Consider the following 13,903-nt stretch of genomic DNA (forward strand, 5'->3'; position numbering starts at 1 on the left):
GGTGGGTGGGAGAAACAATTCAGTAATTGATTGTTGAGACTTTAATTATGAAAAGAAAGTGGCTGACTTACCTGCTAGTACATCTAATTGGTGGCTGCACTGCATGGAAATTCCCTGCCTACGTTTGCTGAGTCTTGCTGTATCCGAATTAGCAAATTCGGGTTTTGGGGGAAAAAAAATCCCTGCATTCATCCACTCTTTCTTCTATTGTATGAATGTTTACCACAGTTTTAACAGGGTGTTAACTAATATAAACTGAACAAATTTTCACCTCCATTACAATAACAAAGCAAGGAATTGGTCATCAGATAACATTGCTCAGAGTAATTTCCAACCTTAGATAATTGAATAACAGATGTTGACGTACAGTTGTTCAGTTCTAATTTGATTCCATTCTTAGCAGTAGAAAATAATAAAAATTACAATATTGAGATAATACAGTGAGAAAAAAGATTATCAGCTGGATATGTAAAAGAATCTGCAAATATGACCTGACTTTGTATTATGTTGTAGTGGGGGGATAAGATTCAGGCATTCATAGCATAACTATGAAACATAATGAGCCTCAATGAAATAGTGATATGTGATTCTGCAGTGAAATTAAAGTCATTGTGACCTATCTCATATTTAGTAAGTATTAATACTTTTACTTAGCATTAATGTGATAATGCCATGCAATTAAAAAATATATAATTCATTATTAAATTGTCAGTTAGCCTTTTAAGTACAAGCTATTTTTCTGCCTTCTAAAATATTGATTGACCTCCCATAGTAAGCTGGATGATATGCCATTTGATAAGGATAGGAGCATAATACAGTTGTTTTTAACAGCTGTTTAATTCCTGTCACGAGGTAAACAAAGAAATTAATCACATTAATTCTAGGCAGGTACTGGATGTTACAATGGAGGCTTTGTCCTTCAAGTTACATTTTTCAGAATCCTACCTTTATGTTTTGGGAAGAATTTTAACATGCAAGGGTGGGGCGCAGTTCTGTTGGGGATGGGGGTTAAATCGACAAAAAATGCTGGTGTGTTGAAAACCTGACATGACCCTGCTAACTTCTGCCTTTAACAGGTGAGTAATTGCAGATATGCAGGAAAACCCCTTGGGGATGTTGAGTGTATGATTTTAATATATTAGAAACCATTTAATTGTAAATTTAACCCAGCATTCTGGTGTTAACAGCCATGACATGGGATTCCCATGCTGTATGAAACTTGCTATGGTCAACAAGGTGAAAGCACAGCAGGGATTGGCAGGGCTGTAAAATCGACAGGCTGGAAAGCCTTTACAGATTGAAACAGCATAGCTGCCCCTTCACCCACGTGAAAGGCTTTTGCTCACATGACTTGCTCTGAGAGTGTGCTTTCACCAGTTTACAGGTGGTTTCTAACATTTTGGAAGTCATTTCTGCAATCTTCGACTTTACTCACCTTAATCTGCACTTCACTATTCTTGGCCTTCATTATGGCATGGGAGCAGCTTATGTTACTTTGGACCTCTGATGAGGAAGAGGAGAAGCAGTACCAGCAATTCCATCAGCAGCAGGAACAACACTAACAGAAACTGCTGATGCCTTCTCCTTAGTCATCTGACGCTTCACATGACAAGGGGAACTGGACACAGAACTTTAGTTGTAAGGGAGCAATACCTTTGGTACAAGACAGTAAATCAGCTTTCTCAATGTGATTGAGAACGAGTGTCTCAGGAGGCTCAGATCTTCACTGCAGGTCGTTGCTAATATTTGCAGGCTCTTGAAAAAGGACCTCTTGCCCAGTGGACCAGGTGGTCGCCACAGCCCTGAATTTTTTTGCCTCTGGCTCTTTCCAGGGATCTGCTGATTTTAGAACCTTATGCCCACAAGCGCATCTCCTAGATGATCGATGCTGTTTGCCAGGGCCACATTGCTACTGATGAGGCCTGTCGGAACCAGAGGGCTCTGGCATTTGCTGAAGTTGTTGGATCCTCAGAGGTTCAGGGAGTCACTCACTGTACACATTTGACAATCATGGCACCCTCAGATAAACCAGCAGTTTTCGTCACTCGGAAGGGATTCTACTCCCTCAGTGTTCAGCTGGTGTGTGACAAACAGAATGTCACTTCTCCTTTGAGTATTTGCACCTCCAAACAAAGAGTGCAGGTGCTTCCTTGGATACAAGGGCTCCCCTCTAAGAACCTGACTGATGGCACCCGTGGAGAGCCCTATCACTGATATAGAGGAAAGATACAACCACAGCTCCATGAACACAAGAGCTGCCATTGAGGGTTGTTGAAGGTGTGATTCAGGTGCCTGGGCAGATCTGGGGCTCCCTTCAGTATGTACCAGCAAGGATGTTCAGAACGGTAGTAGTCTGCTGCACCTTGCTGCAGGGGGATCTGGAGCCGCAGGAGTAGGAAGGTTAGGATCACACTGCACCCTCAGAGGAGGAGGGAGCTAGATGAGTGGGAGCCTGGCGGTCAGGGTTCCTACAATCATTTATCTTAGCTGCCAGAAAAGCCTGTGATGGACTCATCCAGGCATTGTTCAGGTTACCTGAGTGTGTGAAGCACCACTCCCCCAGCCCTATCCGATACACACAAATCAATCAATCTCACAGCCAAAAATCCCTCCGCACCCTTTACTTGTCTTCTACACTGGTCATAGCAAATTGATATAGGGAGTGACAAGGTATTGGAGGTGTTGGCAGGCTTAAAAGTGGACACATCTCCAGGTCCAGATGATTTGTGTCCCAGACTGCTGAGGGAGGCAAGGGAGGAGATCTCAGGGGGCTCTGACCCAAATTTTTAATTCCTCTTTGGCCACGGGGGAGGTGCCAGAGGACTGGAGAACAGCTAATGTGGTTCCGCTATTTAAGAAGGGTTGTAGAGATAAGCCAGGGAAATACAGACCAGTGAGTCTCACGTCAGTGGTAGGAAAACTATTGGAGAAAGTTCTGAAGGAGAGTATCTATCTCCACTTGGAGAGGCAAGGTTTGATCAGGGATAGCCAGCATGGCTTTGTCAGAGGGAGGTCATGCCTAACAAGTTTGATTTAATTTTTTGAGGAGGTGACCAGGTGTGTAGATGAGGGTAGTGCAGTTGATGTAGTTTATATGGATTTCAGCAAAGCCTTTGACAAGGTCCCACATGGGAGACTTATAAAGAAGGCAAATGGGATACAGGGTAATTTGATAAGGTGGATTCAAAATTGGCTTAGTTGTAGGAGGCAGACGGTGATGACAGAAGGATGCTTTAGTGACTGGAAGCCAGTGTCCATTGGCATACCACAGGGATCTGTGCTGGGTCCCCTATTATTTGTCATTTATATAAACAACATAGATGACTATGTGGGAGGTAGGATTAGTAAGTTTGCGGATGACACAAAGATTGGCCGGGTAGTTAACAGTGGGATGTTGAGTGTCTTAGGCTACAGGAAGATATAGACGGGATGGTCAAATGGACAGATAAGTGGCAGATGGAATTTAATCCTGAAAAGTGTGAGGTGATACACTTTGGAAGGAGTAATTTGACAAGGAAGTATTCAATGAACAGCATGACACTAGGAAGTTCTGAGGAACAAAGGGACCTTGGCGTGTGTGTCCGTAGATCCCTGAAGGCAGAGGGGCATGTTAGTGGGGTGGTGAAAAAGGCATATGGGACACTTGCCTTTATCAATCGAGGCATAGATTACAAAAGTAGAGAGGTCATGTTGGAGTTGTATAGAACTTTGGTGAGGCCACAGCTGGAGTACGGTGTGCAGTTCTGGTCGCCACATTATAGGAAGGATGTGATTGCACTGGAGGGGGTGCAGAGGAGATTCACCAGGATTTTGGCTTGGATGAAACATTTAAGTTATGAAGAGAGGTTGAATAGACTTGGGTAGTTTTTGTTGGAGCAGAGAAGACTGAGGGGCGACCTGATTGAGGTGTACAAGATTATGAGGGGCATGGACAGGGTGGATAGGGAGCAGCTGTTCCCCTTAGTTGAAGGGTCAGTCACAAGGGGGCATAAGTTCAAGGTGAGGGACAGGAGGTTTAGGGGGGATGTGAGGAAAAACTTTTTTACCCAGAGGGTGGTGATGGTCTGGAATGCACTGCCTGGGAGGGTGGTGGAGGCAGGTTGCCTCACATCCTTTAAAAAGTACCTGGATGAGCACTTGGCACGTCATAACATTGAAGGCTATGGGCCAAGTGCTGGTAAATGGGATTAGGTAGGTAGGTCAGGTGTTTCTCACGTGTCGGTGCAGACTCAATGGGCCGAAGGGCCTCTTCTGCACTGTGATTCTGTGATTCTGTGATATCATTTCCTTAAGGCTAATATCGATTTGGAAGGTGGGAAGCAACAATTGAGATGACTGGACAATGACTTGAAATGAAGTGCATGATTCAGTTACACTTTCAAATAGATTAAGACAGTGACATAGTTATAAACCATTCAAGTGAATCCCTTTGTGCAATTAAAAAGTATTTTTTTAAACAATTTACTCAATCCACTACTATGCCTGTGGTTTTGGCAGAGTTTGAGGTAGGTTGCTTGATTTTTTTGATTCATTCTTGGAAACTCTTTCGAGTTACCAACAGTCACAGATTGCAACTTCTTTCGAGTACAATCACAGTTCTTGGTTTTCCAGGAGTGGGACATGAACCTACAACCCTCTGATTCAAAGGCGAGGGTGCTATGAACTGAGCCACTGCACATCACTGAGAAGGCCAATATTGTTACCCATCCTTAATTGCCCTTGAGCAGGTGGTGGTGAGCTGCCTAAAACTGGATGGCTTGCTACACCATTTCAGAGGGCAGTTAAGAGTCAATCACATTGTTATGGGTCTGAAATCACATGTAGGTCAGACCAGTAAGGGCAGCAGATTTCCTCCCCTGAAGGACATTTGTGAACCAGATGGGTTTTTACAACAACCTGGAGGTTTCGTGATCATTAATGATACTTGCTTTTTATTCCAGGTTTATTAATTAAATTTAAATTCCTTCAGCTGCTATAGTGGAATTTGAACTCATATCTCTACAGCATTAGTCTAAGACTCTGGATTACTAGTCCAGTAACACTACAGCCAGGATTCTCCCCCTCGGCGATTTGGAGGCGGGGCCCGCTCACCGAGGGGAAAATGTCGCGGGATGACGTTGGGAGGAATCCCCGACGTCATCCCGGGCCATTTAAATTTTTAGGAAGGCGGGCGGACAGCGAAATCAGCTGTCCACCCACTGACCTGTCAATGGCCAATTAAGGCCATTGACAGGCTAGTTAAGATAATTAAAGACCTGCCCATCCAAGCTTAAGGCTGGTGGGCAGGCCAGGAGCCCCAGCGGGCTCCAGATTATTCATGAAATTTCATCCACTGGTGGGATGAAGTTTCATGTCCGTTTTTAAAAAATGTAATAAATTTTAAGTGTTTGTTATTAACATGTCCCATCTCGTGTGACATTGTCACATGAGGGCGTCACGTTAATAATTTTAATATTTTTCTATTTTTAGACTTTACTTACCTCTCACGAATCTCTCTGAGACAGGACTTTGCCTCAGGGAGCAGTGCGCCCTTTCGCGCGCATGCATGAAAGAGCACACTTTGACAGATAGGGATTCCCTCCACCACCCCGCACAGGAAGCGCATAGCGCTTCCTGTCGGGCAGGCTGCTGAGCAGGCCTGAATTGGCCCACCCACTCAAAATGGCGGCAGGCCCTGTTTCGGTGGCGGGGGTCGGCTGTCCGCCTGCCGCCCAGCTGGTGGGGCCCGCACGCCATCCGAGGGCAAAATTCTGCCCTACCAGTATGCTACCATTCGCGTTGACCGCCCCCTACTTTGAGGGTGTCTGCCATCTGGGTTTTGGGGCCAATGCGTGCCCAGCCAAAAAAGCCCAACTTACATCTGTGTAGGACTAAACTCGAAGACTGGGGCAAGAGGCAGCATATAGGGCTCTAACTGGTGTGGGGAGGGAAATGGTAGTTATGATATGAGAACCAGAAGTGCCTTGAACAGAGTTCCTACTTCTTTGTGCCCTTTCCTTGATATTCCCCCTCATGAACCAGTTGCACTTTCCTGCTAGCCAAGAGCTGGAGAGCACTTTGCTGCACTTCAATGAGATGCTGAACAGTCTTGGCGAGGATTTCCTCCATCCTATTTAAAGTTGCAGACTTAGTGTATGGATGGTGAGGGTCACATGCTATGTCATGGCGAGGGTCATTTGCCTGCTATGTCAGGTACGTTATGCAGGTGGCTACTGTTTCCAGGGAGGTGGACATCAGCACAAAGGCCTGAGACATCATGACACTCGTGCTAGAGACGGATTCCTCCAAGCTCTCTCCAATGGGGGGCAGTACCTCTGGAAATGCTGACAGAACATTTTTATGTTTTTACTTCAGAATTGCCCTCTTCATGAATAACACCCGAGGTTCAGCATCTGTGCCTATCTGAGCAGAGCTTGGGAGTGTCTTGCACCCTCCGACGGGTACTCACTACTGTCTCTGCCTTTAACAGCTGCTTCTGCTCACCTGTGATGTACTCCTCACCATGTCACAATGTAGCTATCCCCCTTCGGGGTCACACCAACGTGTATGTACCTGAGCTGGTGGAGGGTGCACATGAGTAGTGTGTAGTCAGGCATGGGACCTCCTCTTCGGACTCTTTCATTTCCTACCTCTCTAGCTCTGTGTCACACCTGAAGAACTTGTGAGAAATGAAAGACGTGAATTAGAAGTGACAAGGGGAAAGGGTTCAAAGTCATCATTTTTCAGATTTTTGCATTTCAGTTAGAGGTGACAGCAATTCAACATGAGTCTTATGTGCCATGTGACAGTTGATCTGTAATTCTGTCACTAGATATCTGTGAGATCCTATATCTCAATTGCTAATGCTTATGCACTCCACCACTCTGCTGATCTCCATTGTCACCTCCTCCGCAGCAGTCAGGGTGGCTAACACTGGACAGCCACCCTGGTTTTCTGCCTTTCCCTGGAATTTTGTACTTTGTTTTTTCTCCGAGCAGCGGAGAGAGTTTTGAGTATGAGAAATGAATTATATGAACTGGATGGAATTACACCAATTGTGGAAAGTGATGGGTGTGAGATTACTGTAAGATGTGGGTGAGTGTCAGTGTTGGCTGTTTAGATTGGTATGACCTCTGTAGAGGCTGATAATTTTTAAAGAGAATTTCAAACTTCCAGTTATTGGCTGAAAGGTTGGCACTTCAAGATTTTACTTCTTAAAAAACTTTTACTGTATCAAGTGACTTAAAACACTCCTAACTAAATACCATTTTCTTGTGTAGGCAACTTATACTTTTAAATATAGAAATTCTCATGAAAATATAAAATTTTCATAATATTATTGTGATTTATTTTAAAGGTAGGTTAATAGTAGAGGTTGGATTAGTTTCTCTGTGTGTATGTGTGTGTGTGTGTGTGGGGGGGGGGGGGGGGGATTTAATTGAATTAGAGACAGCTAGCCTGGAGCTTTTGAGTGATCAGAATGGAAACTGGGTTTGAAATGTTAAATATGTAAACATGGCTGAAGTTTTAGAATGTGAGATGTGAGGAACACTTGCATTTTTAAATAAACCAGAGTAGTTTGAACTTCAAAGAGATGATGAGATGTTACATCTAGCCATACAAAGCTAGGTCAAACAGTGTGTTTACTTTTCCCAAAGGTTGCTGATAATATGAATACTATGGAAGATTTATATTATGGAAAAAGTAAAGTTGCAAAGACATATTGGAGCAATGGAATTTACATTAAAAGGGGAGAAACATGTATAAAGGAGATGAGGTTATGTGTAAGGAGAAAGGCACTCTAAGATCTAACACAAGTGTGAAAAGCTTCCAGCCTCTATGCATCCAGCTGCTGTGTACAGGAACTGAAGCTAAGAAAACTCACTGTGAATATCACTGTCCAGGGTATTGTGTGCTTTGCCTGGGACTGTTGAAATCTATTTTGTTTTACTGTTGCCTTAATGGAGCTAGATTAATTAGGAGACCTAGGAGTTATTATAATATTATAGTATTTGTAGGCCCATGTATGTGCTTAAAATCTTTTCTTCTATTAATAAATATTTAATTTAGTTTTGTAAAAAAACCTCTAGGTCTTGCTGGGCCCATACTATTGAATTCAAGGCACACATCTGGAAATAAAAATACAAATTGCAAAACAGTTGTGGCAGCTGTTTCAAGCTTCCCTCTGTGATTTGAGCAGCTCAACATTTACCATCTGCTGTGTCATAACAGAAATATACAGTTTCTTGTTGACTTATTTGCCCCAAGTTACAAGTCTCATAGCAAAGAGTTCACAATTGCCCCCAGCTTCCAGCGGGTTGCTTCCTTTCTACTTTTCTTGCCAGGTAACTTATAACTAGGAGGGTTACACTGTAGATTCTTCCTCCAGCCTTGGGCTAGACAAATCTTCCAGCCTCTTTTAACTCTTCACAAACTCGGTCCTCAAACTGAGCGTGAATGGAGTGAATGATAGAGTCAGCATTTTCTCTGCTTAATGCTGCAGGCCTGGCTAATTATATCTTTTCCTTGCTCTCTACCTTTCAGTTGGCTGCAGACTACACAAGAAATAATTCCTTCTATCTGTGATATTTCTAGGGTTAAACAGAACCCTTTGTGACCTGATCTCAAAATGGCTTTCTCTATCCTCTTTTCCATGGCAACAGGGAACACATTAAGCAGAATTTTTCGCTGAGTGGGAAGGCATGCGCCTGACTCGCTCGAGCGTAAAATGATACGTGATGATGTTGGGTGAGCGTCCCAACGTCATTGTGCACTTGTGCGATATTTCGGTCAGCGGGCGCACGGGGGATTTGGCAGCATGCCCGCCGACAATTAAAATGCCTATTAAGGCCACTAACAATCCAATTGGTTTAAAATTTTCACTGCCCATCAAACCTTACGGTTGGCGGCAGGCGAAAAGGACAGGTGGCCTTTGCATTTTTTTGTGAAACCTCATCCATGGGCGAGATGAGATTTTGATCCGTCATTAAAAAAAAATTCACCCTAATTTCTAACATGTCCCTGCTCATGTGACAGTCATTTGAGGAAACATGTTTTTTAACACCTTAAAATTCTTCATGTTTTATTTTCAAAACTGCTCATCTCCTTGAGGCAGCTCTATACCTCAGCGAGCTTTTCCAGCGTGCACCCGTGTGCATACGCGAAGTTCGCGTTTGCCTTCCTCCCTCCCCTCTGCAACACTGAGCGCTGCAGCATGCGATTCACGCTGGACGGGCCATAATTGGCCCACCAGTGTGAAATTGCCATTCAGCCCTGATCGAAGGTGGCGGTTGGCTTCCCGACCGCCCCCGCCGAGCCCATCAGACGAGGGCAAAATTCTGCCCATTAGCTTTATATCTAATTAGAAGCGCTAATCAGTTATCTTTGATCACAACTATCTTTCATCTTAGAAATAAAAGGATAAGTTCCAACACAACTCTTTACATCTTGTTATTGATACCACCTTTCTGGAGACGTCTGTGAATTCTGCCTGTCACTGTGTAATTTTCTCCCCACCTGACACATGGTATTACATAGTACCTTGGTGTTGCTAGGTGTTGTTACCTACCTGGGTTGGGGAATTTTCCTTGCCATCTACATTCCATGTGTTCCGCCCTTTACGAAAAACATTTAAAAACCCAAATTTATTTGTGAACAAAGATACATTTATGTATGCAACAAAATGACTTTTCCGCTGCCTGCTGTGACAGGACCATAGAGTTCAATTTAATTTATTTAATAGTAAGAAATTATAAATCTGTTTTGAATTTTTAGGATGTATTGTTTTACTTTTTTATTCTTTAATGGGACGTGGGCATTGCTGGCTAGACCAGCATATTTATTGCCCATCCCTAATTTCCCTTGAGAATGAGGTAGTGAGCTGCCTTCTTGAACCGCTGCAGTCCATGTGGTGTAGGTACACCCACAGTGCTGTTAGTGAGGGAGTTCCAGGATTTTAACCCAGCAAAAGTGAAGGAATGGCAATATAGTTCCAAGTCAGGATGGTGTATGGCTTGGAGGGGAACTTGCAGATGGTGGTGTTCCCATGCAGCTGCTGCCCTTGTCCTTCTCTAGGTGGCAGAAGTCGTTTGGTAGGTGCTGTCTAAGGAACCATGGTGAGTTGTTGCAGTGCATCTTGTAGATGATGCACACTGCTGTCACTGTGCATTGTGCTGCAGAGTTTAGATCTGATCCATTGACTGTGGGATCGCTTAGCTCTGCCTATTGTATGCTGCTTTTGCTGTTTGGCATGCATATCGTCCTGTGTTATAGCTTATCCAAGTTGACACCTCATTTTTAAGTATGCCAGGTGCTGCTCCTAGCAAGCTCTCCTGCACCCTTCAATAAAGCAGGGTTGATCCCCCGGCTTGATGGTAATGGTAGATTGAGGTTGTCTACAATTTCTTGCCTGCTGCCACTGATGGCCCACAGTGCCTCATGGATGCCCAATCTTGAGTTGCTAGATCTGTCCAAAATCTATCTCACTTAGCATGGTGTTAGTGCCGCACAACAAAATGGAGGGTATCGTCAAAGTGAAAACGGGACTTCGTCCCCACAAGAACTGTGCAGTGGTCACTCCAACCATTACTGTCATGGACAGATGCATCTGCAACAGATATATTGGTGAGGACGAGGTCAAGTTGATTTTTCCCTTTTGTTGGCTCCCTCACCACCTATTGCAGATCCATTCTAGTAGCTATGTTCATTAGCACTTGGCCAGTTCAGTCAGTAGTGGTGCTACTGAATTACTCTTGGTGATGGACACTGAAGTCCCCCACCCAGAGTACATTCTGTGCTCTAGTCTCCCTCAGTGCTTCCTCCAACTGGTGTTCAACATGGAGGAATACTGCTTCATCAGCTGAGGGGGTGCGGTAGGTGGTAATCAGCAGATGAGTTCCTTGACCATGTTTGACCTAATGCAATGAGGCTTCTTGGGACCAGAATCGATGTTGAGAACTCCCAGGGCAACTCCCTCCCAACTGCATACCGTGTGCAGCCACCCCTGGTGGCTCTATCTGGTCAGTGGGACATGACATGCCCAGGGATGGTGATGGTAGTGTCTGGGACATTTTTTATTCTTTCAAGGGATGTGAGCGTCACTGGCTAGGCCAGCATTTATATTGCCCATCCCTAATTGCCCTTGAGAAGATGGTTGTGAGCTGCCTTCTTGAACCGCTGCTGTCCATATGATGTAGGTACATTCATGGTGCTGTTAGAGAGGGAGTTCCAGGATTTTGACCCAGCGACAGTGAAGGAATGGCATTATAGTTCCAAGTCAGGATGGTGTATGTTGCTTGGAAGGGAACTTCCAGGTGGTGGCGTTCTATGCATCTGCTGCTCTTGACCTTCTAGATGGTAGAGGTCATGGGTTTGGCAGGCAATGTCGAAAGAGCAACGCATCTTGTAGATGGTACACACTGCTGTCAATGTGCGTTGGTGGTGGAGGGAGTGGATATTGAAGGTGTTGGATGGTGTGCCAATCAAACAGACTGCTTTGTCCTGGATGGTATTGAGCTACTTGGTATGATTCCATGGGTATGACTATGTCAGGCTGTTGCTTGACTAGTCTGTGGGACTGCTGCCCCAATTTTGGCACAAATGTCCAGCAGGGTTGACAGGGTTGAGTTTGGTGTTGTTATTTCTAGTGCTTAGGCTGATGCCAGGTTATCTGTCTAGTTGCATTCCTTTTTGTAGGCTTTGTAGCGCTTTGATACAACTGAGTGGCTTGCTATGCTATTTCAGAGGGCACTTAAGAGGCAACCACATTGATGTGAATCTGGAGTCACATGTAGGCCATGTAAGGGCATTAGTGAACCAGATTGGTTAGTTTTTAAAAACAATTGTTTCATGGTCACTATTACCAGGACTAGCTTTGTGTATTTAAATTCCACAAGCAGCCGTGGTGGGATTTGAACCCATGGCCCCAGAGCCTTTGTCTCAACCTCTGAATTACTGGTTCAGTGATATTACCATTATGCCACCACTTCTTATCTTTTGAAATGGAGTGAAATAGTGTATGAAAGATAATTATTTTTCTTTTGCAGGCAGTTACGGTTTATTGATGTTGATGAATTTCGTAATCGTAAGGATTCAATGGAGCTAACTGCATTCCAGGTCTTGTCTATGAGGCAAATTGATTCTGCAAAAGATCAACTCCTTAAAAAGTATGACCAATCTAAAGAAATGTCAAATTGGAATAGTTATATGTGCTTTTCTTTCAGCTTGGATTGATCTTTGATCATTTTTTTATCGTACATATTTATCTGGAAAACAAAGGTTATTTGTAAGATGTGTCACCAACACATAAATGCAACATTCAAAGTATTGTAGCCTTTATTGCAAGTGAAAAATAAGTTTTCATACCCAGGTTTTAACTGGTGGTTTTACGAATGTGTTTTAGATGGTTTCCTGAAGTCCAAAATATTTATTACCTGGGAAATAAACGGAAGCAGGTTCCCAGCAATACCAATCGTGCCAAACTACTGTCTTTCTTTAATTGTGCTGCTACTCTGATGACTTCACAACTGCAAAGCTTAACCCTAAAGTCCATTCAAGACTATACTGATCTGATTGTACAACGACCGGTATGTGCAATGTGCTGCAAAATATACTTCTTAGTTATTCATCATTATGCAGACTATAGAAACTTCCTGACAAATAGTGATGGAAGTTTTATTTCATGTTTTTCATAGTTTATAGAGTTAGTTGTTTGGTAGTACAATACTTAAGTATTGCTGAAAAAAGAAACATGCTATCAAAAACAACAAATTATACTGCATGAGAAAAGAGTGCTGATTGGCCTTGTCAATTTCTTGCAAACTATCCTGATGTGCAAGATGAAAAGCTTTGATAGCATGTCTCTTTTTTCAACAATACTCAAATTTATAGAATGTCCTAGATAATATATTTAAGCTGTTGCTCTATTGATGATTTTGCAGGGGGCAATTTGAGTTTAGGCTTTTGGAGCTATTACCATGAAAATCTAGGAGAGAATTTCCCGGTCGGTGAGCTGGGTCGGGGCCTGCTTGGCGACGCGTAAAATGACGCACGGCGAAGTTGGGCAGGTGCCCCGACGTCATCGCGCGTCATTTAGATTTTCAGTTCAGCAGGCACACAGCTGAGTCAGCTGCACGCCCGCAGAACTGTCAAAGGCCTATTAAGGCCTGTTAAAAGTTAATTAAATCAATTAAATGAGCTGCCTGTCAAACTTTAAGGTTGGCAGGCAGGCGAAGAGCCCAGGCGGCCTTCTCATTTTTTGTGGAACCTCATCCACAGGCGGGATGAGGTTTCATGAAGTGTTTTAATGTGTATAATGTGTTTTAAATGTATAAATTAAATACATTTTTAAATTAATGTTCCTTGACATGTTCCAGCTTAAGAGACACTGTCACGTGAGGGGACATGTCTTAAAATATTTTCAATTCTTTATTTCAATGTTTGAACCTTAAACAAATCTCCCTGAGGCACATAGGTGCCTCAGGGAGATTTCCGTGCTCTTTCGCACGCATGCACAAAAGAGCGCAGGCCCGGACTCAGGAAATCACCCCCCCCCCCCCCCCCCCCCCACCCACCCCCAACCCTGCCTGCACAGGGAGTGCTCAGCACTTCCTGGCGAGCGTCACGCTGGGCGGGCCTTAATTGGCCCGCCCATGTAAAATTGCGGCGCGCACCCGAGCTGGGGCGCTGACCGGGTTCGCACTTGCTCCCACCTGCCCCCGCACAACCGCCCCCCCCCCAACCCAACGGGGGGGAAAATTCAGCCCCTAGTGTATATGACTCACTTGCCTAACATTTTGGTTGCTGTTACAGTTTAAACAACCAAAAGTGGCCACAGTTCATATGCAACAATTTCAGAAATTGTTTCATCCTTTTCTAACATGTAATGTTTGAAAGTATGATAGCTCCAATTTTGCAATATTGGAAA

General features: G+C 43.9%; 1 protein-coding gene across 1 annotated transcript in view; it reads left to right on the top strand.

Annotated features, from left to right (window-relative positions):
- The window catches only part of dnah7 (dynein, axonemal, heavy chain 7), a 614,695-nt gene that overhangs the window by 62,303 nt on the left and 538,489 nt on the right, over positions 1–13,903 (top strand). Inside the window, exons 9-10 of the mRNA XM_078551851.1 lie at positions 12,024–12,143; positions 12,380–12,563. Coding sequence (XP_078407977.1) covers positions 12,024–12,143; positions 12,380–12,563 — 304 coding nt within the window. The remainder of the gene's footprint in view (positions 1–12,023; positions 12,144–12,379; positions 12,564–13,903) is intronic.

Source organism: Cetorhinus maximus, chromosome 11 (genome assembly GCF_964194155.1).
Source record: "Cetorhinus maximus chromosome 11, sCetMax3.hap1.1, whole genome shotgun sequence".
Lineage (NCBI taxonomy): Eukaryota > Metazoa > Chordata > Chondrichthyes > Lamniformes > Cetorhinidae > Cetorhinus > Cetorhinus maximus.